Here is a 24,694-nt window from a genome sequence, read left to right as displayed (position 1 = left end):
TGTACTAGGGGACACTGGGGGGACACTGGGGGGACACTGGGGGCACGCTGGGGGGGCGGGGTCTCTCCGGCCCCTCCCATCCCGTGGCGGCTGCGCTGTCCCGCGGCGCCGCTAGGGGGCGCTGCCCCAGGCCCCGCCCCCCGACCCGGAACGGGGCGGGGCCGGACGCTGCCGGTGCTGACACCGTGACGTCATCGACGCATTGACGTCACCGTGCGCGTGACGTCACCGCGCCGCGGGGCAGCGGCCGCCCGTGAGTTTCCCGGGAGGGTCCCGGGGGTCGCGGTCACGTGGCCCGGGGGGGGGGGTACCGGGGGGGCACCGGGGGGGCACCGGGGCGGGTCTGGGGGGGCGCGGGGGCCGTGGGGGTCGCGGGCTGATCTTGGGGGTGTCAGGAGCCTCGAGGGGGGACGCCCGTGGCGGCGGCGCGCCGGGGCTGCGGCGGGAGGGAGCCGGGGCTGGGGCGCACCGGGGTCGCTCCGAACCCCCCGAGGCACCGGCCACAGCCGGGATCCCCGGGAGCTGCCGCAGGAGCGCCGGGCCCGGGGGAGCGCGGCCCGGTGGCCCGGGGCTGCTCCCGGGACTGTTCTCGGGGCTGTTCCCGGGGCTGCTCCCGGCTCCCGGGGCTGCTCCCGGGGCTGCTCCCGGCTGACGAGGCCATTCCACGCCGGGGCTCCTCCCGAGCCCCAGGGCTGTCCCTGACTGCCAGGGCGAGGCCGTGCTGGGCTGTTCCCGGCTCCCGGGGCTCTTCCCGGCTCCCGGGGCTGTTCCCGGCTTCCGGGGATATTCCTGGCAGGACGAGGATGTGTCGGGGCTATTCCCGGCTCCCGGGGCTATTCCCGTATTCCCGGCTCCCGAGGCCATTCAGGGCTCCCGGGGCTATTCCCGTATTCCCAGCTCCCGAGGCCGTTCCCGGCTCCCGGGGCCGTTCCCGGCTGGACGAGCCGATGCCGTGCCAGGACCATTCCCTGCTGCCGCTCCCGCTCGTTCCCATCCCCACCCCATTCCCATTCCCATCCCCACCCCATTCCCATTCCCATCCCCATCCCCGTTCCCATTCCCATCCCAATCCTCATCCCCACCCCATTCCCATCCCGTTTATCCCATCCCGTTTATCTCATCCCCATTCCCATCCCGTTTATCCCATCCCGTTTATCCCATCCCGTTTATCCCATCCCCATTCCCATCCCATCCCGTTTATCCCATCCCCATCCCATCCCATTCCCATCCCCATTTCCATCCCGTTTATCCCGTCCCCATCCCCATTTCCATCCCGTTTATCCCATCCCGTTTATCCCGTCCCCATCCCCATTCCCATCCCGTTTATCCCATCCCCATTCCCATCCCAATCCCCATTCCCATCCCCATTCCCATCCCGTTTATCCCATCTCGATCCCATCCCATTCCATTCCCATCCCATCCCGAACTACAACTCCCAGCGCTCCCCGCCTCTCGCCGTTCACAGCCGGATCCGGCCCCGCTCGGCGCCTTCCGCACCCCAAATTCCGGGGGGAGGAGGAGGAGGAGGAGGAGGAGGAGGAGGAGGAGGCCGGGGCCGAGGCCGCCGCAGCCGCTCCGGGCGCGCCGCGCTGCCCGGGCCGCTGCCCGCCCCATCCCCGCTGCCGCTCCCATCCCGCTCCCATCCCGCTCCCATCCCGCTCCCATCCCGCTCTCCCGCTCCCGCAGGACCCGCCGCGGCCATTTGAGGGACTCGGTGCGGAAGCGGAGCCGGAGAAGGCCGGGCAGAGCCGGGAGAGCCCCCCGGGGCCCGCGGAGGGGCCGCGATGTCGGCGGGGGGCGCGCCCCAGGTACGCGGGGAGCTGCGGGGGATCCCCGCTGCCGCGCCGCCCGCGCCTCCGGGGGCATTCCCGGGGGATTCCCGGCGCCGGGGGCTTCTCCGGGGATTTTTTCCCTCAAGCCTCGGCGCCCCCCAGGAGTTTTTCCGGGAACTCGGCGCATTTGGGAAGTGCCGGGGCGCGGGGGGGCCGCACCCCCCTCGGCTGTGCCACCGCCGGGCTGCGGGGCTTGGGGACGCCAGAGGGACCCGGGAGGGCGCGGGGGACCCGGGGGGTTCGGTGTCCCCGGAAAGCGGGACTGGCTCCTCGGGAAAGGTTCCTCCCTCGGGGCGGGTCTGGCTGGAAAAGGAGCTGGTTTGGGGGGGGGGACAGGGACAGGGTTTGGGGGTCACGGCTCTGGTCTGGAGGGGCAGGGTTGGGCATTTTGGGGGAACAAGGATCTTGTTTGGGGAGGAGGGATCTGCTGGGGAAGCAGGGAGTTGGTCTGGGGGTGTGGGATTTGGGTTGGGGGGTGGGGATGTGATTTAGGGGAGCAGGGGTCTGGTTTTGTGATGGGGATGTGATTTAGGGGCAGGGGTCTGCTTTGGGGGTGGGGATGTGGTTTGGGGGAGCAGGGGTCTGATTTAGGGGATGTGATTTAGGGTCAGGGGTCTGGTTTGGGATGCAGGAATGGGGGCACGGTCCCTATCCTTGGCCTGTGGCCAAAGCCAGGGAAAGGTCCCCAAACATCCCCAAACGACCCCAAATGGCCCCAAAATGCCTCTGAGCCGCTGCCCCCTCCCCAGCCCGCCCACGCCCTGGACCTGCTGCCGTACTCGCGGCTGAGCCCGGCGCCGCGGGGCGCGTCCCAGCTGGATGCCGTGGGCGCCGAGATCCCCTCGGATCCCTGCACAGGTGAGGGGAGGGGGGGACACCCGGGCTGGGGGCCGGGGCGGGATTTTCCGCGCCCAGCTCGGTGCATTTTTGTGGGCACTTTGAACCGGGACGATGAAAGCGTTCTGGGGATTCCCGGGCGTGGGAGAGGCTGCGGGAGGAGCCCGGAGCCCGGCGTGGCTCTCCAGGAGCGGCTGCAGCCCCCGTGCCCCAGCCCGGTTCTCCCGGCCCCAGCCGTGCCGGGGGTCCCGACTGCGGCGCCCCGTTGCCTCCGCAGGGTACCGGTTCTTTAAGCCGGGGGGTTTGTTCGGGATGAAGCCGCCGGAGGAGCCGTTCGGAGCCGCGCGCGCGGGCCCCGAGGAGTCCAAGGCCCTGGGCAGCCCCTGCGCCGGTGAGTCCGGGCCTGTGGGGCTGGGGGAGCGCTGGGCTGGGGGGCTCGGGGGAGAAGGCGGGCTGGGATTCTTTCGGGGCGTTCTGGGCCAGTTTAGAGCTTTTTGGGGCCAGCTGGGGAGTTCTGAGCCAGTTTAAAGACCTTTTCCAGCCATTTTGGGCCAGTTTTCAGCCATTTTGGGGCCGTGCTAGGGCGGTTCACAGCCATTTGTGACCAGTTTGTGGTAATTCTGACGAGTTCGTGGTCATGGTGGGCCGGCTTTGAGAGCCAGTTCCGGCCGCTTTAGACCAGTTTTTGCCATTCTGAGCCAGCTGGGACAATTTTGGACCTGGGTGTCACAAACTGGGGGGGTTCGGGGGCCCCTTGGGTGTCCCACACCAGTTGGGGCTTGGGGAATTGAGGCCCGTTGGGGTGTCCTGTGCCCCCTGGTTCAGCAGCGAGGCGCCCACAAGGACGGGGGGGCTGGGCCCGGGTCCCCCCCGCTCGGGGCACCCCGGAATTCCCCGTGAGCCGCGCTGACACCGGGATCTCTCCGGTGCAGTGGAGCCCGGGCGGGTGAGCAAGGTGGAGCCCGAGGAGAAGCCCGGGATTGGCGCCGGCTCCCTGGAGCTGTTCCCGGCCGCGGGCGGCAGCTCCGGCCGCTGGTTCCCCGGCGGGCAGCGCGGCCCCGAGCCCCCCCGGGACCCCCCCTGCCCCCCGCGCCGGCTGCTGGGGGGCCCAGGGGGGCGTCCCCGGCCCCTTCCGCTGCGCCCAGTGCGGGAAGGGCTTCCGGCAGAAGCAGAGCCTGGTGACGCACGAGCGCATCCACACCGGCGAGAAGCCGTTCCGCTGCGGCGACTGCGGCAAGAGCTTCAGCCAGCGGCCCAACCTGCTGACGCACCGGCGCGTGCACACGGGCGAGCGGCCCTTCCCCTGCGCCCAGTGCGGCAAGAGCTTCTCGCAGAAGGCCAACCTGCTGGCGCACCAGCGCATCCACGGCGCCCACCCCGAGGAGGGCAAGGCGCGGGCGCGGGCGCCGGCGCGGGGCTGCCCCGAGGACGCGCCCTTCGTGTGCCCCGAGTGCGGCAAGAGCTTCCGGCAGAAGCCCAACCTGATCACGCACCGGCGCATCCACACGGGCGAGCGGCCCTTCTCCTGCTTCCTGTGCGGCCGCAGCTTCAACCAGAAAACCAACCTGGTGACGCACTACCGGGTGCACACAGGTGAGCGGCCCTTCGCCTGCGCCCAGTGCGGCAAGCGCTTCACCCAGAAAACCAACCTGGTCACGCACCAGAGCACCCACACCGACCTGCGCCCCTTCCCCTGCGCCCAGTGCCACAAGTGCTTCAAGGACAAGGTGTCCCTCAAGGCCCACCAGAAGACGCACATCCCCCGCCAGCGCCGCTGCCCCGCGCGCGGCCCGGCCCCCGCCGCGCCCTTCGGGGCCGCGCCCGCCCTGCTGCCCCCCGCGCCCGCCCCGCAGGACCCCGCTCCCTTCGCCCCGCTCCCGCCCGCCCCGAAGCTCCCCGAGGGCGCCGAGCTGTTCCCGTGCCCCGAGAAGGGCTTCCCCCCCCCCGCCCCCGGGCGAGCCCCCCTTCCCCTGCGCCCACTGCGGCGACGGCTTCTGCCCCAAGGTGCCCCTGCTGCGGCCCCCCGAGGCGCCCGCCGCGCCCTTCGCCCCCGGCCCCCCCGTCCTGGGGCCCCTGGGGGCGCAGCCGGGGCCGGGGGAAGCCGCGCTCTCCCCGGAAAAGCCCTTCATCTGCAATCAGTGCGGCAACAGCTTCGGGCTCTGGCTCGCCCTCGTCGCCCACCAGAAGAGCCACGCGGGGCACAAGCCGTGCCCCGGCGCCCCCCCCGCGGAGCCGGGCGCCGAGCAGCCCCCCGGCTCCCCCCCGGGGGCGCGGGCGGGCGAGGGCCGGCCCTGGCCGTGCCCCGAGTGCGGGCGGGGCCTGGCGCAGTGCGAGCGGGCGCCGCGGCACGGGCACGGCCCCGGCGGGCGCGGCCCCTTCCGCTGCGACACCTGCGGCAAGCGCTTCAGCCTCAAAACCAACCTGGCCACCCACCAGCGCATCCACACAGGTGAGCGGCCCTTCACCTGCGGCGTCTGCGGCCGCCGCTTCAACCAGAAGGGCAACCTGGTGACGCACTACCGGGTGCACACGGGCGAGCGCCCCTTCGCCTGCGCCCAGTGCGGGAAGCGCTTCGCGCAGAAGCCCAACCTGCTGGCACACCAGAAGACGCACCTGGGCCGCCAGCCCTTCACCTGCCTCGAGTGCCCCAAGCGCTTCAAGAGCAAACTGTCCCTGCGGGTGCACCAGCGGGTGCACACCGGGACCCCCGGCCCGGCCCCCGGCGCCCTGGACCCCGCCGGGAGCCCCTTCCCCTGCGCGCTGTGCGGGGAGGCCTGCGCGGAGCACGGGGGGCTCCGGCCGGGCCACGGCGGCGCCGAGCGGCCGCACGCCTGCGCCGAGCAGCTGCACGCCTGCGCCAAGTGTCCCCACGGCTGCGCCGAGCGGCCCCACGCCTGCGCCGAGCGTCCCCACGGCTGCCCCGAGCGGCTCCACACCTGCGCCGAGCAGCGCCGCACCTGTGCTGAGCATCCTCACGCCTGTGCTGAGCATCCTCACGCCTGCGCGGAGCATCCCCACGCCTGTGCGGAGCACCCCCACGCCTGCGAGCGACCCCACGCCTGCGGGCAGCCGCAGCCCTGCGCCGAGCGGCCGCACCCCTGCGCCGAGTGTCCCCACCCGTGCGAGCAGCCCCACGCCTGCGCCAAGCGGCCGCACCCGTGTGAGCAGCCCCACGCCTGCGCCGAGTGCCCCCACGGCCACGCCGAGCGTCCTCACGCCTGCGCCGAGCATCCTCGCACCTGCGCCGAGCATCCGCACCCCTGCGAGCGGCCGCACCCCTGCGAGCGGCCCCACGGCTGCGCCGAGCAGCCCCACGCGTGCGCCGAGTGTCCCCACGCGTGCGCCGAGTGTCCCCACGGCTGCGCCGAGCGGCCCCACGCCTGCGCCGAGTGCGGGAAGCGCTTCCGGCAGAAGGTGAACCTGGCCGTGCACCTGCGGACGCACACCGGGGAGCGGCCGTTCCGCTGCGCCGACTGCGGCAAGGGCTTCAGCCAGAAGGCTCACCTGCTGCGCCACCGCCGCACCCACGGCGCCGGCCTGGCCCCCCCCTGCGCCGCCGCCGACCCGCTGGGCAAGGGCCCCGAGCCCCCCGCGCTGCTGCTGCCGCCCTGCTCCCGCGGGGCGCCCCCGGCGCGCCCCGACAGCCCCTCGGGCGCCGCCGACATCCTCCTGCAGCTGATGCAGGACGAGCCCCCGCCCGGCCCCGGCGCCGCCGCCCCCGGCCCCGGTGCCCCCCTGTAAGTGCCCCGGGGCGGGGGGCCCGAGCCCGCGGGCGCCGGGGCTGCCCCCGCCGTGCTGCTGCGCCGCCTGCCTGGCCCCCCGCCCCCCTGAGCCCCCCCGCGGGCAGCTCTGGGCCAAGGCCGGGGGCTGCGCCCGCGCCTTCGAGGAGAAGCGAGCGCCGGGAGCGCCGGAGCGCGAGTGCGGCGAGGAGAAACCCGCGCCGTGCCCCGGCTGCCTGTGAGCCCCGGCACCCGCCCCGGCTGCCTGCAACCCCCGCGCCGGCACCTGCGCTGAGACCCCCCCAGCGGGACCCCCGCCCCGCCCCGGCCGCCTGTGAGCCCCCACGCTGGAACCCCCGACGAGACACCCCCGGCAAGGACCGGCCCTCGGCTCCTGGGGACAGCCGCGTGAGCCCGGAGGAGATGGAGCCGAGGGGACAGAGCCAAAAAGATGGGGCTGATCCAGAGGCACTGAGCCAAAAAGATGGGACTGAAGGGACAGAGCCAAAAAGATGGAGCCGAGGGGACAGAGCCAGAGGCACTGAGCCAAAAAGATGGGGCTGAAGGGATGGAGCCAAAAAGATGGGGCTGAAGGGACAGAGCCAGAGGGATGGAGCCGAGGGCTCCGGTGCCAAGGTGACACCGCTAGCCAGATTCAGCCCTGGGACTCGGAGCAGCCTCCAGCCGGGGCTGTGGGGCAGAGCCGGGCTGGGACATGGCACATTCCTGGCTTGGGAAGACGCCAAAGGGCTGGAGCAGCCAGCGCTGGAGCCGGATCTGCCGCGTGGGCTCCGGCCACACCGGCCAGGAGGAGCTGGGCACAGTGGAGCTGCATCCACTGGAGCCAGACTCGGGACAGGAGGGGCCCAAAAGGGCTCCCTGTGCTTCCAGAACGTTCCAGCCTGTTGCGGACTGGATGGCATTCCCTGAGGACGCAGCTGGGATGGGATGGGATGGGATGGGATGGGGGCGCTGGGCCCGCCCTGCTGCGGGCTGACCCCCGGGGTCCCCAGCCCAGCTCCGCGCAGGGGTTGGGAGCACGCTGGGAAGACAGCCGGGAAAAGGCCTGGGAGGGCTCGGCTCCGCTTCCAGAGGGGCCCCGGAGACGCCTCCGGAGCCGGGGGGATGGGGGGCAGCTTGTGCTTCTGCTTGCTCTGGGTAACCGCGCTTTGGGACTCGCTATTCCGGCTTGGGGACGGGGCACGCGGGGTGGCCGCTGGAGCCGGAGTCTGCTGGTGGTGGTGGTGGTGGGGGGCTCCAGCGGCACGGGGGGGCTTTGCTGGCGTTTGTGTGGCCTCTCCCTGTGCCCCCGGGGTGACAGAGCCGGGATCCACGGTCTGGGGCAGAGCTGCGGCCGCAGACACCGCCGGGAGCTGCCACTGCTTCATCCCAAAGGGAATCGGGTCCTGTGACGGGACCAACGCCGGGACAGCCGCCCCCGAGCCCCGGCTGGGCAGGGGGTCCCGCCCCACTCCCCTCCCCCAGCTCTGCTCTCTGCAATTCTATTTTTTGAGGTTATTTAAAATAAAAGCTTCTGATGGCTCTGGGCTCCAGCTGCTCTGTCTGGGACGGGGTGGGAGGACACGGGGGTCTCTCTGCAGCCTCAGGCCTGGGCTGAGCCCCGGGAAAGGCTCAGCCCCCATGGCCAAGGGGCACCAGGACAGTGCCAGAGCCAGTGCCAGCACCTTCCGACCTGGAAGACCCCACCTGGACACCCGGTGAGAGCTCAGCATTGGGGTGGCCACCGGGCCGACCCCAGGGTCGCTGTCACATCCACGGGGGTGGCACCAGCGCCCCCGCTGCCCCCTGGGGACAGACTGGGGGGGGGTCTCACACTGGGGCTGCCACTGGGGGGACCGGCTGGGACACGGACACCCTGTGCCACCGGCCAGGCGCGTGGCTGTGCTCCCCTGCTCCGGCCGGGGACACCCCGGGGGGGTTCTGGGGGGTCTGGGCACAGGGGCCGCAGGGCAGGACCGGGGGGTGTCCCTGTCCTGGGGGGGACACGCGGTGTGGGACCCTTTGGGGCTGGGGTCCTCCGGTGCGGGGTTCCCAGGTCCCCGGGGGCACCAGGCCGGTCCCTCGGGATTTGGGGGGGGCCGTGTCCCCGAGGGGCCCCGTTTGGGGGGCGGGTGACGCTGCCGCAGGGTGGGCGAGCGGGGCCGCGCCCCGGCACTCACCGATGCGGAGCCGCCCCTCGCCCGGGGACCCCCCCCCGGTGCCCCCATGCCCCGGTTCCGGTGCTCTTCCCCCCGCCGGTGCCGCCCCCCCAGCCCGGCCCCTTCCGCCGCCGCCATCGGCCCCGCCCGGCCATGCAGCGGGTGAGCCGGGCCGGGCCGTGCCGGGCGGGGCTCCGGGGGTCCCTGCGGAGGGCTGGGGGGCTCCGGGGCTGTCCCCACTCCCCCGGCCGGGACTAGCGGGGCTCGGGCCCCCGGAGCGGGGCGGGGTGCGCAGCCAGGGCCCCGCTGAGCGCCCCGCTGTCGCTGCCAGGGGGGGCCCCCCGAGGTGACATTCGAGGAGGTGGCCGTGCGCTTCTGCCCCGAGGAGTGGGCGCAGCTGGCGCCCTGGCAGCGGGCGCTGCACCGCGAGGTCATGGGCGACAACTACGACCTGGTGGCCAGCCTGGGTGAGGGACGGGGGCGTGGGGCTGGGGGTGCCAGGGGCTCGGGGTGCCACGGGACTTGGGGTGCCCAGGGCAGGGGGTGCCATGGGCTTGGGGTGTCCAGAACAGGGGATGCCTTGGGGCTGGGGGTGCCACGGGGCTCGGGGTGCCCAGGGCTGGGGGTGCCAGGGGCTCCGGTGCCATGGGGCTGGGGGTGCCACGGGGCTGGGGGTGCCACGGGGCTGGGGGTGCCAAGGGCTCGGGGTGCCATGGGTATGGGGGTGCCATGGGGCTGGGGGTGCCAGGGACTGGGGGTGGCCAGGGCAGGGGGTGCCAGGGGCTCGGGGTGCCATGGGGCTGGAGGTGTCACGGGCTAGGGGTACCACGGGGCTGGTAGTGCCGTGGGGCAGGGGGTGCCCAGGGCAAGGGGTGCCATAGGACTGGGGCTGCCATGGGGCTGGGAGTGCCACGGGGCTCGGGGTGCCAAGAACAGGCGGTGCCAGGGGCTGGGGGTCGCCAGGGCAGGGGGTGCCACAGGGCTCTGAGTGCTAAGGGCTGGGGGTGCCTAGGGCTGGGGGTGCCATAGGGCTGGGGGTGTCACAGGATGGGGATACCATGGGGCTGGGGGTGCCCAGGGCAGGGGATGCCTTGGGGCTGGGGGTGCCAGGGGCTGGGGGTGCCCAGGGCAGGGGGTGCCCAGTACTGGGGATGCCTTGGGGCTGGGGGTGCCACGGGGCTCGGGGTGCCAGGGGCAGGGGGTGCCACGGGCTGGGGGTGCCACGAGCTGGGGGTGCCCAGTACTGGGGATGCCTTGGGGCTGGGGGTGCCACGGGGCTCGAGGTGCCAGGGGCAGGGGGTGCCACGAGCTGGGGGTGCCATGGGACTGGGGGTGCCATGGAGCTGGGGGTGCAGTTGGAGGCTGAGCTGGGGGTTCAGAGGCTGAGCTAGGGTCCGGAGGCTGAGCCGGGATTTGGGGGGTTGTCTGGGGGTCTGAGAGCTCGGTCGGGGTTCAGAGGCCCAGCTGGGGGTCTGGGTGCATGGCGGGGGTTCCGAGGCCGAGCTGGGGGTCCGGAGCTGCCCGGGGGTCTGCAGAGCTCAGCCCGTGCGTGCGTGCGGAGCGGGGCTCGGGCGGCTCCCGGCTGTGCGGAATGACAGCACCGGCTGCCCCGGCCCCGCCGCCCCCGGCACAGCCCCCGGCCCGGTGGCGGCTCCCGGTGACCGTGACCCTGCCAGGGCACGGCGGGGGGCGCTGAGGGTCCTCTGTCCCGCACAGACCCCAACTCCAAGCTCCCCGCCATGAAGGAGGAGTCGCACGGGGGGGTTCCCTGCGCGGGGGGGAGCAGCGGCGATACCGACACCACCGACAGCAGTGAGTGACCGGGGACGCCCCGCGGGGACTCCCTGTGGGGCTGGGGGCTCTCTGTGGGACGAGGGGCTGGCCCTGGCCAGGACCCTGTGTGACACCCCTGGGCTGGGCTGGGCTGGGAGTGCCCCACGGGGTGGTCGTGGGGCCGGCGGTGGGTTCGGGGCCCCCACGGTGACCCTCTGTTCCCAGCAGGTGCCTGGAGCGGCTCTGACAGCAAGGATGGCGCCGGGGGACGCTGGCAGGTGGGGCGCGGTGTCCCCCGCTCCGGCTGCCGTGACCCCGCGCCGGGGGGCCGTGCCGGGGCGCTCCCCCGGCCGGTGCCGGTGCCGCCGGGGCTCCTCGGCGGCGGGCCGAGCGGCGGGGCCGCGGGCCGGCCGTACCTGTGCGGCACCTGCGGCGTGTCCTTCCGGCACCGCCGCAGCCTCCTGGCGCACAAGAAGCTGCGCCGGGGGAACCGGGCCCGGCACGGCTGCCCCGAGTGCGGCCGCGGCTTCTGCCTGCGCGGGGACCTGCTGCGGCACCGCGACGCGCACCGGGCGCGGCCCCCGGGCCCCCGCAGCCGCCCGGGAGCGGCGGCGCCGGGCGAGGAGCGGCCCTTCGTGTGCGGGCGCTGCGGGCGCGGCTTCAGCTGGAGGGAGAGCCTGGAGCTGCACCTGCGGGGCCACCGCGCCCGCCCGTGCCACCCGTGCCCCGAGTGCGGCCGCGTGTTCCCGCACCGCGGGCACCTCTGGCTGCACCGCCGGGCGCACTCGGGCCGCCGGCCCTTCCCCTGCGCCCGCTGCGGCCGCGCCTTCGCCTCGCAGGCCAACCTCAGCTCCCACCGCAGGACACGCCGGACCTGCCGGCCCCGCGGCCTGCGACCCCGCGGGGACGGCGACGGGGACAGGGACAGGGACCGCCGCGGGGACGGGGACAGGGACAGGGACAGCCACAGGGACAGGGACAGCCACAGGGACAGGGACCCCCGCGGGGACGGGGACCCACTCAGGGATAGGGACCTGGATAGGGACCCCTGCGGGGACAGAGACAGGGACTCCTGTGGGGACAGAGACAGAGACAGGGACCCCCGTGGGCACAGGGACCCCTGTGGGGACAGGGACAAAGACCCCCGTGGGCACGGGGACTTGCTCAGGGACAGGGATGGGAATGGGGATAGGGGTAGGGATGGAGATGGGGATGGGGACAGGGATAGGGACCCCCGTGGGCATGGGGACCTGCTCAGGGACAGGGACAGGGAGCCCTGTGGGGACAGGGACCCGCTCAGGGACGGGGACCTGCTCCATGAGAGGCACCCCCGCAGGGATGGGGCCATGCCTGGGGACAGGGACCCCCTCGAGCCCAGGGACGCGCTCGGGGCTGGGGAGCCCCTCAGGGACAGGGAGCTCCCGGCGGGTGACCCGCGGTAGCCGCGGGAGCGGGGTCACCCCGGTGCCCTGCTGGTGTGACCTCGCCGGTGCCGCGGCCACCCCGGGGCCACGAGCCCCCGGAGGCTTCTGGAGCCCAGGGACTTCTCCATGTCCCTTTAGACTGGGAAATCCCCCCGGGATGTGTCTCCGTGTTCCCTTTGGATCTCGAAGTACGTGGGATGTTTCCCCATGTCCCCCCGGACCTTGGCAAATCCCTCGGGGACGTTTCTCCGTGTGCCTTTCGCATCTCGGGCAGTCTCTCCAGGACACTTCTCCGTGTCCCCTTGGACCTTGAGATGTCCTGCAACGCTTCCCAGTTCTCCCAGACGCTGGGAGATCCCTCTGGGATGGTTTCCGTGTTACCTCTGCGCCTGGCAGAATGCCCCACCGCTGCTGCTCCGTGTCCCCCGGGACCTGGAAGTATCTTCGGACCTTGGAAAATCCCTCTGGGATGGTTCTCCGCGTTCTCTTCAGATGCTGAAGTACCTTTGGGTCCTGGAATTTCCCTCAGGGGCATTTCCCGGTCCCGTGTTTGTGTTTGAAGCCAGAAGTGTTTGTGTTTGAAGCCAGAAATTTCTTTCAGTCTATTTATTTTATTTTTTTCTCTGTCATTTATGATTCTTTCTGCTATATTTTATTCTATTTAAGTTATTCCAGTTGTTGTCTTCTGCTTAGCCCGGTTCTCCTCCTCCATTCTGTTCTTCCGATTCCATTTAATTCTATTTATTTCTATTCTATTTATTCCCTTTAATGAGGAGGAAGGGCAGGGAGGGAGGAAGAGGAAGGGAGGGAGGGAGGAAGAGGAAGGGAGGGAGGGAGGGGAGGAAGGAGACTCTTCTGGGCTCTTTGTGGTGGTTGAACCATGGCAGGGCTCTTGTGGCAGCAGGAGCCACCCAGTGTCCCCGCAGTGTCCCCCCTCCCCTAAATAAACAAACGCCAAAAATCGCAGTTAATGTAGAAATGAGTAAAAAATGCAAGTGAGGCTGGGGGGGGAGGACCCACCGGGGGGGGATCCCACACCTGGGGGGCACCTGCAGCCCCCCAGCCGCTCCCAGTCCGGCCCCTGGGGGGCACCTGCAGCCCCCCAGCCGCTCCCAGTCCGCGCAGGGAGCCCACAGCCCCCGGCTCGGCGTTCCCCTCCCTCCCCAGTGGGCGGGGGCCGCTCGCACTGGGAGCGCTGGGAATGTCCCCGAGCAGGGGACAGATGGCGGCGCTCCCGTGGGAATGGGGACAGGCTCCCGCCCGCCTCCATCTGCCCGCGGAGCTGCGAGGCAGGGCCGGGGAAACTGGGGCACGGCGGCAGCGGGGAATCGCGGCCGTGCGACAAAGGGGACGGCCCCCGGTGCCCCTGTCCCCAGGGCCACCACCGGCCGCGTCCCCAGGCGCCACATCCGCACGGCTCCGACAGCCCCGGGGCCGGGCGGCTCTTTCCAGGAGGAATATTCCCCACGCATTCCCCAGATCCCGCCCGGTGCCCCGGCTGCGGCCGCTCCCCGCGTTCCCGGCCCGGCGGTGTCGCCCTGTCGCCTCCCCGCCGCCCCCGGCTGTGACAGCGCCGCGGCCGCGGTGGCTTTTTTGGGATGTCGCCGTTCCACGTGCCGGGAGCACACGTGGAGGAGCCGCGCTCGGGGCCGCAGGACGGGGCGCGGGGGGAGGCGCCGGGCCCGCTCTCGGTGCGCGCTCGAATCGCCGGGAGAATTCACCCCCGCTCCCGGTTCCCTTCTTTCTCCCTCAGATCCGATCACGAGCCCTTTTCCCAGCTGGATTCCTGAAATTAGAGCGGAGCCGGGAGCGCGCGGAGCGGGGGGCGGGATGCCGAGGCGCCGTGCGTTCGTGGGGCTGGATCTCCCTGGTGCCGAAAAAACGGGATTGCGCTCCCAAAAAAAAAAGGGATTGCGCTCCCCAAAAAAATGGGATTGCGCTCCCAAAAAAATGGGATTGCGCTCCCCAAAAAAATGGGATTGCGCTCCCAAAAAGATGGGATTGCGCTCCCAAAAAAATGGGATTGTGCTCCCAAAAAAATGGGATTGCGCTCCCAAAAAAATGGGATTGTGCTCCCAAAAAGATGGGATTGCGCTCCCAAAAAAAAAAGGGATTGCGCTCCCCAAAAAATTGGGATTGCGCTCCCAAAAAAATGGGGTTGCGCTCCCAAAAAGATGGGATTGCGCTCCTGGGGCTGAGCGCCGCGGGGAGGGACGGGCTGGCCCCGGCTCCTCCGGCACCGGGGCACCCCCGGGCTGGCAGGACATTCCCTCCTCCTCCTCCCAGTGCTCAGGGTCACGCCGAGCCTCTGCCCCACAGCGGCGTTCCCAAGGGACACCCAGCTCCGAGAGCCCCGTGGCAGGCGGGAGTGCTGGATCCGGCTCCGCGCTCTCAGAAGGATAATTGATCATTTTATGATACTATATTAAAGAATACTGAACCATACTAACAGATATTGCATTTGTGGGAGTGTCCCAAGGAAGGCAGGAGTGGTGAATGTGACTCCACGTTCTAGAAGGATAATTTATTATTTTATGATACTATTTTATACTAAATAATACTGTAATATACTAACAAATATTGTATTTGTGGGAATGTCCCAAGGAAAGCAGGAGTGGTGATTCTGGCTCTGTGTTCTAGAAGGGTAATTTATTATTTTATGATACTCTTTTATATTAGAGAATACTATAATATACTAACACATATTGTATTTGTGGGAATGAGCCAAGGAAGGCAGGAGTGATGAATGTGACTCCACGTTCTAGAAGGATAATTTATCATTTTATGATACTATATTACATTAAAGAATACTAAAGTATCCTAACATACATTGTATTTTTGGGAGTGTCCCAAGGAAGGCAGGAGTGCTGAATCTGGCTCTGTGGTCTCAGAAGGATAATTTATTATTTTATGATACTATTTTATATTAAAGAATACTAAAGAATACTAACATATATTGTATTTGAGGGAATGTCCCAAGGAAGGCAGGAGTGATGGATGTGACTCCACGTTCTAGAAGGATAATTCATTATTTTATGATACTATTTTATACTAAAGAATACTGTAATATACTGACATACATTGTATTTGTTGGAATATCCCAAGGAAGGCAGGAGTGATGGATCTGGCTCCGTGTTCTAGAATTCATGATTTTATGCTAGTATTTTATATTAAAGGATACTGAACTAAACTATCCTGAGGAATAGAGAAAGGATGCAGACAGAAGGCTGAAAGACACGGATGAGAGCTCCTGCCTCCTCCCGGAGTCCCGGCACAGCCTGGCCCCGGTGGGCCAGGGGTGGAAGCAATCCCAGGAGGAAAAATTCCTGGGCGAAGGGGTTTCTCAGGGAACGTGGAGCCGCAGGAAACAGCGGCTGTGCTGCCAAAAATCCGAGGAAGCAGAGTTCCCGGGGGCCAGGGCGGCGTTGGAAGCAGGAATTCTGCTCCCCTGGCGCCGAGGGGGTTCGGTTTCACCCGTCTCTGGAAGCAGCTCTGGCACCCAGGTGGGACCTGCTCCTGAATTTCAGCCGGTCCGAGGGGTCCCGGGACCTCGAGGGGCTTTTGGGGAGAAGCTGGGATCCCCAGACCGCAGGAAAGGGGAGCAGGAGCGCTGGGAGCAGGGCAGCCACTCTTGGGGGTGAGGGACAGCGAAATGGGACTGGAATGGCACACTATGGAATGATCCCAGCCTGGAATGGCACATTCTGGAATGATCCCAGCCTGGAATGGGCCTGGAATGGCACAATCTAGAATGATTCCAGCCTGGAATGGGCCTGGAATGGCACATTCTGGAATGATTCCAACCTGGAATGGCACATTCTGGAATGATTCCAGCTGGGAATGGGCTTGGAGTGGCAGATTTTGGATAGATTCCAGCTGGGAATGGGCTTGGATTGGCACATTGTGGAATGATCACAGCCTGGAATGGGCCTGGAATGGCACATTCTGGAATGATCCCAGCTGGGAATGGGTTTGGAATGGCACATTTTGGAATGATTCCAGCCTGGAATGGGTTTGGAATGGCACATTCTGGACTGATTCCAGCCTGGAATGGGCTTGGAATGGCACATTGTGGAATGCTCCCAGCCTGGAATGGCACATTTTAGAATGATTCCAGCTGGGAATGGGTTTGGAATGGCACATTTTGGAGTGATCCCCATTGGGAATGGTTTGGAACGGCGCAGGGTTGGAGTGGGAAGGGGCCCATGCGGTGGAAGGGGGGATTCTGGAGAGGATTCCCCCTCGGATGCCGATGGAGCTTCGGGGGGCGCTGGGGCAGGGCTGGGGCGCGGTGGGGCAGTGCTGCCGTGACCCGTGGCTGATTTGGGGGGAAAGGGGACGGCGGGAAGGGAGTGTCCCCCCAGACAGGATCCCCAAAGCAGCTCCCCAGACCAGCAGGCTCCCGGGTGGGGAGGAGGAACCCCTGGTGGGGACTGAGGGATGCACCCTCTGCTGAGCCCCGGCTGCTGACGGGGAAGGGGAAGGTGAATTTGTGACTGATGGGGAAGGGGAAGGTGAATTTGATGGGATGGGGAAGGGGAAGGTGAATTTGTGACTGATGGGGTGGGGAAGGAAAAAACGAATTTGATGGGATGGGTCCTATCAGTGATTTTCCTACCTGATCACCGGGAGAAACTCCTGGGCTCTTTCCTTTTTGGGGGCAGAGGAAGGTTCTGTCCCTCTGTCCACGGGGGGCACATTCCTGCGCACAGTTAAGGAATAACACACCTGGGGCGCAGGGAACGCGCTGGGAAACCGAGGACGCGCTGATCTGTCTGCGGGGGAGCACAGCGAGCGAAAACGGGACAGGAATTACCCGGGCAGGCGCTGAAAAATGCGATTTGTTTGCAGATAATCCCGAGGGAGGCAGAGGGCCCCTGCAGGGCTGGTGGAACGGGGGCATTCCCCGGGGATCGCTGGCAAGCTGACTGTGCACAAGCGCCAGAAACTGCCCGTGGCCCGTGGCAAGGCGAGGGGAGGCTCCCGAGGGAAGGAAGTTCTGCTGAAATTAACATTTATTGCGCTGGGACTGACTCTCCTGAGCCTGGTGAGACGCTTGGTTGGCAGCAGATCCTCGGGGCTGTTTCCTCCGGGAGAATCAGTGAATCTGTGTGTGGGACAGGGATCCAAACCGGGGCTGCTCTGTGCTCAGCACGCACAGTGCCTGGGGGAGAAATCCCCCCGTGCATCCGGCCGGAGGAAGAATCCCCGCTGCTCAGTGCTGCGCCGGGGCGGAGCAGTTTCATTTCACCCATTTTTGGAGACAAAACGGTGCCATGGGGGCAATGAAACCCGGCCATGAGTCCAAATCCAGCCAGCTCCAGTGCGGCGGCGTGCGGGGTGGACAGCAGAGAGTTAAAATGGCAGGAATAGACGTTATCTGCGACACTGATAAGGGTCACTGCTGCTCCCTCAGGCCATTCCCGCCTCCCCCAGGTCATTCCCGGCTCCCTCAGGCCATTTTTTAGTTCCTTCAGGTCATTCCTGCCTCCCCCGGGTCATTCCCGGATCCATCAGATCATTCCTGGATCCATCAGGTCATTCCTGGATCCATCAGGTCATTCCTGACTCCCTCAGGTCATTCTCAGCTACCCCTGGTCATTCCCGGCCCCCCCCCCCCGGCCATTCCTGGATCCATCAAGTCATTCCCAGCTCCCCCCGGTCATTCCGTCCTCCCTCGGGTCATCCCCGGCTCCCCCAGGTCATTCCTGCCTCCATCAGATCATTCCTGGCTCCCTCAGTTCATTCCTGGATCCATCAGGTCATTCCCAGCTCCCCCAGGTCATTCCCAGCTCCCCCAGGTCATTCCCAGCTCCCCCTGGTCATTCCCGGCTCCCGGATCAGCGGATCTGGGCACTGGGAGCAGCCCAGGAGCCCCATTCCCAGCCCTGGGGGGTCACAGCTCTGGGGGTTGGTTACAGCCCAAACACAAATTCCTGGAGCTGCCGGATGGAACACGGAACGTGGAACATGGAACACTGAACGTGGAACATTGAATATTGAACATGGAACATGGAACATTGAATATGAAACATGAAACATTGAACATTGAACATGAAAAATGGAATATTGAACATTGAATATTGAACATGGAACATGGAACATGGAACATGGAACACTGAACACTGAACACTGAGCATTGAACATTGAGCATGGAACATTGAACACGAAACACGAAATATTAATCATTAAACTTTGAACATGAAACATGAAACATTGAACATTCAACACTGACCATTCAACACTGAACATGGAACATGAAACATGAAACGTTCAACATGGAACATGGAACATTGAAAATTGAATATTGAACATTGAACATGAAAAATTAAACATTCAACATTGGACATGGAACATGAAACACTGAACATTGAACATTGAGCATGAAACATGGAACGTGGAACATGGAACATCAAACATGGAGCATTGAATATTGAATACTAAATATGAAACTTGAAACATGGATCATGAAACATGAAACACGGAACACTAAACATTGAACATGGAACATGAAACATGGAACATTGAACATGAAACATGGAACATGGAACATGGAACATGGAACATTGAACATTGAACATGGAACATGGGACATTGAACATGAAACATGGAACATGGAACATGGAACATGGAACATCAAACATGGAACATTGAATATTGAGTACTAAATATGAAACTTGAAACATGGATCATGAAACATGAAACAGTGAACATTGAATATGGAACATGGAACACTGAAAATTGAACATTGAACATTGAACATGAAAAATGAAACATTCAACACTGGACATGGAACATTGAACATGAAACATGGAACATGAGACATGAAACATGGAACATTGAACATGGAACATGGAACATTGAACATTGAACATGGAACATGGAACATTGAACATGGAATATGGAACACTGAACATGGAACATGAATCATGAAACATGAGCCATTCCCACCGGGGCTGTCACCCCAGTGACCGCGCCGTGCGGCCGTGCCGAGCGCAGGATATTCCCAGATCCGGGGAAGCTCTGGTTGCTCTCTTCTCCTGGGAACGCCGGCGCTCCTGGGGCACAGAAAATGGATTCAGGAGCTGGAGTGGGGCGGCGGCCGGCGGCTTTGGAGGAGAAAAGCCAGAGCCAGATGAGATCACGGCTTTTAGGCGCTTTTAGTGACTTCTGTGGTTTTACAGCGGAACTGAACCAGCACCCTGCGGATTGCTCTTTTTTTTTTTTTTTTTTTTTATTGTTTGGTTTGGTTTGCTTTTGTCTTTTTTTCGTTTGTTATGATCTGTCTGTAGCAGGTCAAAGTTTCGCTTTTCCTTTTACAGGAACAGAAACCGACGGGATTTTAACTGCCCCCACCATCGCTTGCATTCCAGTTTACTGATTTCGGTGATTTGTTTGTGTTTTCATCCAGAGCAACTTGTTGGGAGACCAAATACTAACAGAATTATGTAAGACAAACCATTTTGTGTGTTGTTAGGATTTTTTTTTTTTTGCTGATTTTATTCTGCCTTTTTACTGAAGAAGAGAGAATAACCTGCGAAAATCTTTTGTCGTGTGGGTTTTTTCTTTTGCTTCAACCAGTGAAGAATCAGAAAATCCAACCAAACTGGGAGCTGGTGCGAGAAATGATGCAGAATTGGGGTCATGCAAACCTGTGTTAACCTTCCCGGGCCTGCCCAGAAGGATCTAAATTGATGATGATTTGGGTGATTTTGAAAAAAGTATTAATGGGTGAAGGGAATGGTTTTATCAGAAAACACCAAAGAGGGGATGGGCGAGATGCAGAAAAGCCTTTTAGCAGCTCTCAGGCCCTGTAACCATTTTTGGAAACGCTTGTGCTCCCACCTGAGCCCGTCTGAGGTGCAGCTGGGTTTCCTGCCTCAGAAAGGAGCGGGGTACAGTTAAAATCCTGCATTTTCCAGTGGTGATTGTAGCTCTGCTCCGCACCTCACGCTTCCAAACTGGGGGTGCAGCTCCCTGCAGCAGGGTCGGGGAGGGATGGGGGCAGCTTCCCACTGAAATTAAAAACAAAAGGAAAAGCAACAACTAGGTTTGAAAAGGAGCTAATTTTATTTATAACCTCGACAACAGCAAAGCCACAGCTTTTGTTTTGTGTCAAAATTAAACCACAGCCGTGGTCTCCGGCCCCTGGAGAGCGCAGGCCTGAAGTTAAAATGTGCATATCTCTAGGAAAAGGTTTTTTTATAGTTTTATATGAGAAGCTTTTGTGTTTTGTGCTTTGTATGAGAACTTTTGTACTTAAAAATTTTACATGTTGGACCCACATCCCACGGGAACAGAGCTGGGGAGCGTTTCAGCTCCCTGAGCCCCTCACACCCCCAAACTCCTCACCCCCCCGAGCCCCTCACACCTCCCTGAGACCCTCACACCTCCCCAAATTCCTCACCCCCCTGCGCCCCTCACCCCCCTCTCCCTTAGGATCACAAGCACCCTGATTTATATATGTGTAAATGGTATTTATATATTTATAAATGGCATTTATATGTTTGTAAATGGTATTTATGTACTTATAAATGGATTTATATATTTTAAGATGGTATTTCTGTATTTATAAATTGTATTTATATATTTATAGGCGGATTTATATATTTGTAGATGGCATTTCTATATTTATAAATGGATGTATATACTTATAAACGGTATTTATATATTTGTAAATGGTATTTATATACTTGTAAGTGGATGTATCTATTTGTAAATGGTATATATATATTTTAAAATTATGTATATATTTATAAATGGCATTTCTATATTCATAAATGGATGTATATATTTACAAACGGTATTTATATATTTGTAAATGGTATTTATATACTTGTAAGTGGATGTATCTATTTGTAAATGGTATATATATATATTTAAATTATGCATATATTTGTAAATGGTATTTATACACTTGTAAATGGATGTATATATCTGTAAATGGCATTTCTATATTTATAAATGGATGTGTATATTTATAAATGGCATTTCTATACTCATAAATGGATGTATATATTTACAAACGGTATTTATATATTTGTAAATTGTATTTATACACTTGTAAATGGATGTATATATCTGTAAATGGCATTTCTGTGGTTTTAAATGGATGTATATATGTATAAGGGGTGTTTTTATATTTGTAAATGGTCCGGGGGGCGCTGGTCCAAGCACGGTCTGGGGCGGCCTGGCGGGTCGGCTCCACCCCGCTGCCCCGGACACGCCAAGGCGAGCAGGATGAAACCTCCCCTGTGCCTCCCAGCGCTGCCGGAGCACCATCCCGGGCTCTGGTATTGCTGAATAGTTCATTGGGCTGCTGCTTGGCACTGGGCTCTGGATTCTGCACTGAGGGCTGTGCTTGTGCCCTCTCTTGTCACACGGTCTTCCCCCTCCCCTAAGCCCCGGTGGTAGCGGTTGGTGCCAGGTTTACTCCTCCCCTCGCCCCCTCCTCACTTCTGTATATATAGAAAAAAATTAAAATATGTGTAAATATAAATATATACATGTTTTAATTTTAATTTTAATTTTAATTTTAATTTTAATTTTAATTTTAATTTTTATTTTTATTTTTATTTTTATTTTTATTTTTATTTTTTATTTTTAGTTTCATTTTCAAATTTATTTTTTATATCTTCATAATTTACATATTTATATATTTATTTTTATTTTTATTTTTATTTTCAATTTTTTACATTTCCATATTTTATATATATATTTATTTATATATTTATATATTTACATATGTATATATTTATTTATTTATATATTTCTCTTTATTTTATTTTTTATTTCTATGTTTATTTTACATATTTATGTATTTATATAATTAGATGAATTTATACATTTATATTTACATTTATTTTTATTCAATATATTTATATATTTAATATATGCATTTATATTTAAATCTATATTTATTTAAATATTTATATAATTCTTATTTAGAATATTTATATTTATATATTTATATTTATATATAAATATATTTTTATATCTTTATGTTTTTATATATTATTTTATTTTAAATATTTATATGTTTATATATTTTAATATTGATATATTTTAATATTTGTATTTATATATTTATATTTATATTTATATTTATATTTATATTTATATTTATATTTATATTTATATTTATATTTATATTTCTTGGCTGTGGTCCTCTTCCTCCTCTCCCCATTCCCTGGGTTTGAAGTCTCCCGCCATCCATCACTCCCTCTCTCTCCCTGGCACACCGCCTTCTCCCCGGACGGCCCTGCAGGAGCTCCACAATAAACCGGGACGTTTGTCCCGAGAGAAAGCGCGCCTTTGCCTTTCCCTCCTGCCCTGTGTGACACTGCAGGGCCAGGGCGCAGAGCGGGGCACGCGGGACCCCAACGCGCCCCAGGGCAGCCCCTCAGTGGCGCCCAACGCGGGGCACAAAGCCTGACCCCAACGCGCCCCAGGGCAGTCCCTCAGTGGCGCCCAACGCGGGGCACAAAGCCTGACCCCAACGCGCCCCAGGGCAGCCCCTCGCTGGCGCCCAACGCGGGGCACAAAGCCTGACCCCAACGCGCCCCAGGGCAGCCCCTCACTGGTGCCCAACGCGGGGCACAAAGCCTGACCCCAACGCGCCCCAGGGCAGCCCCTCGCTGGCGCCCAACGCGGGGCACAAAGCCTGACCCGCGGATCAGGAGGCTCCTACACTGGGGCTGGGAAAGCTGATCCTGTGGAGGGACGGCACCCCAAGGGCAGACAGCAGGGCTCATGCCAGGGACACCTGGGCTGGGGAGCAGGGCCTTGGGTGGGTGTACCATATCCCCTAACAATAGTGACTGTGTGACACTGCAGGGCCGGGGCACAGAGCTGCGCACACAGGACCCGAACACACCCCAGGGCAACCCCACAGCTGACCACTCATCCCATTTTTGGGGAGTTTTCAACTCAGTTATCCCAAGTTGGGGGCTTTGAAACCACTTATGCCTTTTCTTTGCTTGTAAAATTACTTTTTTTTTTATTTTTTGAGGGGCTTTAAACCCCTCTTATCCCGTTTCTGAGGCTCTCCAAACCTCTCAACCCAGTGTTTGAGGCTTTCAGAATGGCTCATCCCATTTTTGGAGGCCTCTTAAAACAACCCAACCCAGATTTTTTAATTTTTATATTACTCACACTGGGGTTTTTGCTTTCAAAAACTCTCCTCCCGTTTTCAAACCCTTTAAAGCCTCTTGAACCACTCAGCCCCTTTTTTAGGGGTGGCTTTTTTTGTTTGTTTTGGGTTTTTTTGTGGGGGTTATTTTTTACTTGTTTGGGTTTTTTGTTTGTTTGTTTTTTGTTTTTGTTTTTGTTTTTTCTTTTAAAGTCACTTATTCTGAGTTTTTTTTTGAGTCCTTCGAAACTGCTCTTACCCTTTATTAAATTTCTCACTTTTAAAACAAATTATTCAATTTTTAGGGAACTCTTAGAAGCAATTGTCCCTGGGGTTTGGCTTTAGAAGTGACTTATCCTGGGCTTTAGGGGCCCTTTTCCCAATGCTGGGGCCTTGTAAAACCACTCTTCCCAGTTCTGTGGCTTTGAATTCACTTATCCCCTTTACTTTCTGGCTTTTAAAATTATTTATTCCCTTTTTTTGGGGGGAGGATGTGTGTTAAACCACTTACCCCATTTTGCGGGGCTTTAAACCACTTGTTCCCTTTTTTTTGCTTTAAAAACACTTTTTGTTTCCTTTCTCTTTTTCTTTCTTTTCTCTCTGTTTCTTTCCTTTCTCTTTTTTTTTTTTTTTTTTTCTCGTTTTCTTTCTCCTCTCCTCTCCTTTCCCCAGTTTTGGGGGCCTTTTAAGAACACATCCCCATTTTGGAGGCTTTCACCTTTTTCAGCTTTTGAAATTGCCCATCCTGAAGGTTTCTCTTGCTTTTAAAATAATTTCTTTTTATTTATTTTTTTCCCCTTCACTTTTAAAATCACTTTTCCCATTTTTGAGACTTTCAAAACCAACTATCCTTTTTTGGGTTTTTTTATAAATAATATATCCTAGGATTTTTTTTTTCTTTAAAGCCACTTATCTTGATTTTTGGGGTTTATTAAACCAATTATCTCTTCTGGGGTTTTTTTCCCTTTTTATTTATTTCTTTTTTTTAATAACTTGTCATTTTTTTTCTTTTGGCTTTAAAAAATACTTACCCTGTGTTCATTTCCCCCCCCCCCATGATTTTAAAACCACTCATACCATTATTTCAAGGCTTTAAAACATTTTATCCCCACTTTTTGGCTTTAAAAATGACTTATCCTCATGGGTCTTTCAAAATGACTTCTCAAACCACTTGTCCTATTTTTTGGGACTTTAAAATCCACTTATCCTGGGTTTTGGGGCTTTTGGAACCACTGAGGCCGTTTTTTGTGGTCTTTGAAAACCTCTTACCCACTTTTTTCCGGCTTCAGAACCCACTTATATTTTCTTTCTATTTTTTTTTTCCTTTTTAAACCACTGGCCACAATAATTTTGGGGTTTTTAAAACCTTATCCCTTTTCCGTGGGCATTTAAAAATCACTTATCTTTTTTTTTTTTTTTTTTTTTTTTTTCATTTAAAAATATCTTATCTTGGGATTTTTTGGAATTTAAAGCCACTCATCCCAGTTTTGGGGCTTTTACAACCACTCACCCCATTTCCGGGGCGTTCCAAAACCACTTATCCCTTTCTTTGCATTTAAAATGACTTATGCTGGGTTTTTTTGGCTCTTAAAACCGCCCATCCCACTCTGGGGATGTTGAAAACACTGAAACCCATTTTTGGGGCTTTTCAAAGGCTTTTCCTGGGGTTCCATTCGTTTTTAAAACCACTTCGCCTTTTTAATTATTTATTTATTTAACTCTTAAAATCACTTCTCACGTTTTATTTTGATTTTAAAATCACTTCTCCCATTTTATTTTGATTTTAAAATCATTTCTCCTGTTTTATTTTGATTTTAAA

General features: G+C 59.5%; 3 protein-coding genes across 4 annotated transcripts; 2 read left to right on the top strand and 1 right to left on the bottom strand.

The window, feature by feature from the left end:
* Positions 1 to 1,784: 1,784 nt before the first annotated feature.
* Positions 1,785 to 7,930, top strand: LOC119698299 (zinc finger protein 250-like). Its single transcript, XM_038130054.1, has 6 exons — positions 1,785 to 1,808; positions 2,582 to 2,690; positions 2,947 to 3,060; positions 3,252 to 3,309; positions 3,625 to 4,262; positions 5,119 to 7,930. The coding sequence occupies exons 1-6, from the start codon at positions 1,785 to 1,787 to the stop codon at positions 6,408 to 6,410; spliced, it is 2,235 nt and encodes a 744-aa protein (XP_037985982.1). The 3' UTR covers positions 6,411 to 7,930.
* A 747-nt stretch (positions 7,931 to 8,677) lies between these two features.
* On the top strand, positions 8,678 to 12,710 carry LOC119698191 (zinc finger protein 316-like). 2 transcript variants are annotated; one of them, XM_038129835.1, is made up of 4 exons: positions 8,678 to 8,709; positions 8,879 to 9,014; positions 10,264 to 10,359; positions 10,549 to 12,710. In XM_038129835.1, exons 1-4 carry the CDS (start codon positions 8,701 to 8,703, stop codon positions 11,760 to 11,762), a joined length of 1,455 nt encoding a protein of 484 aa, XP_037985763.1. In that variant the 5' UTR covers positions 8,678 to 8,700; the 3' UTR covers positions 11,763 to 12,710. The 2 variants fall into 2 exon arrangements, with proteins under 2 accessions (XP_037985763.1, XP_037985762.1); XM_038129834.1 differs by having other exon boundaries at positions 10,546 to 12,710.
* LOC119698297 (translation initiation factor IF-2-like) lies at positions 12,471 to 23,391 on the bottom strand. Its single transcript, XM_038130043.1, has 4 exons — positions 23,387 to 23,391; positions 16,473 to 16,519; positions 12,837 to 13,492; positions 12,471 to 12,793 (listed from the first exon to the last, which is right to left on the bottom strand). The coding sequence occupies exons 1-4, from the start codon at positions 23,389 to 23,391 to the stop codon at positions 12,497 to 12,499; spliced, it is 1,005 nt and encodes a 334-aa protein (XP_037985971.1). The 3' UTR covers positions 12,471 to 12,496.
* Positions 23,392 to 24,694: the final 1,303 nt, after the last annotated feature.

Source organism: Motacilla alba, chromosome 2 (genome assembly GCF_015832195.1).
Source record: "Motacilla alba alba isolate MOTALB_02 chromosome 2, Motacilla_alba_V1.0_pri, whole genome shotgun sequence".
Lineage (NCBI taxonomy): Eukaryota > Metazoa > Chordata > Aves > Passeriformes > Motacillidae > Motacilla > Motacilla alba.
This window is presented reverse-complemented; position numbering and strand designations above follow the sequence as displayed.

What these genes read in the sequence shown, in the direction of transcription:
- LOC119698299 (XM_038130054.1), top strand. Translation starts at nt 1,785, where the DNA reads ATGTCGGCGGGGGGCGCGCCCCAG. An exon ending in CTGACGAGTTCGTGGTCATG is followed by an intron (nt 3,310 to 3,624) that starts GTGGGCCGGCTT and finishes CGGGTGAGCAAG; the next exon opens with GTGGAGCCCGAGGAGAAGCC. An exon ending in GCACTACCGGGTGCACACAG is followed by an intron (nt 4,263 to 5,118) that starts GTGAGCGGCCCT and finishes GCATCCACACAG; the next exon opens with GTGAGCGGCCCTTCACCTGC.
- LOC119698191 (XM_038129834.1), top strand. An exon ending in CGACCTGGTGGCCAGCCTGG is followed by an intron (nt 9,015 to 10,263) that starts GTGAGGGACGGG and finishes TGTCCCGCACAG; the next exon opens with ACCCCAACTCCAAGCTCCCC. An exon ending in TACCGACACCACCGACAGCA is followed by an intron (nt 10,360 to 10,545) that starts GTGAGTGACCGG and finishes CTCTGTTCCCAG; the next exon opens with CAGGTGCCTGGAGCGGCTCT.
- LOC119698297 (XM_038130043.1), bottom strand. An exon ending in GCGCGTTCCCTGCGCCCCAG is followed by an intron (nt 13,493 to 16,472) that starts GTGTGTTATTCC and finishes ATCGGATCTGAG; the next exon opens with GGAGAAAGAAGGGAACCGGG. An exon ending in GAGCGGCTGGGGGGCTGCAG is followed by an intron (nt 12,794 to 12,836) that starts GTGCCCCCCAGG and finishes GGGGGGCTGCAG; the next exon opens with GTGCCCCCCAGGTGTGGGAT.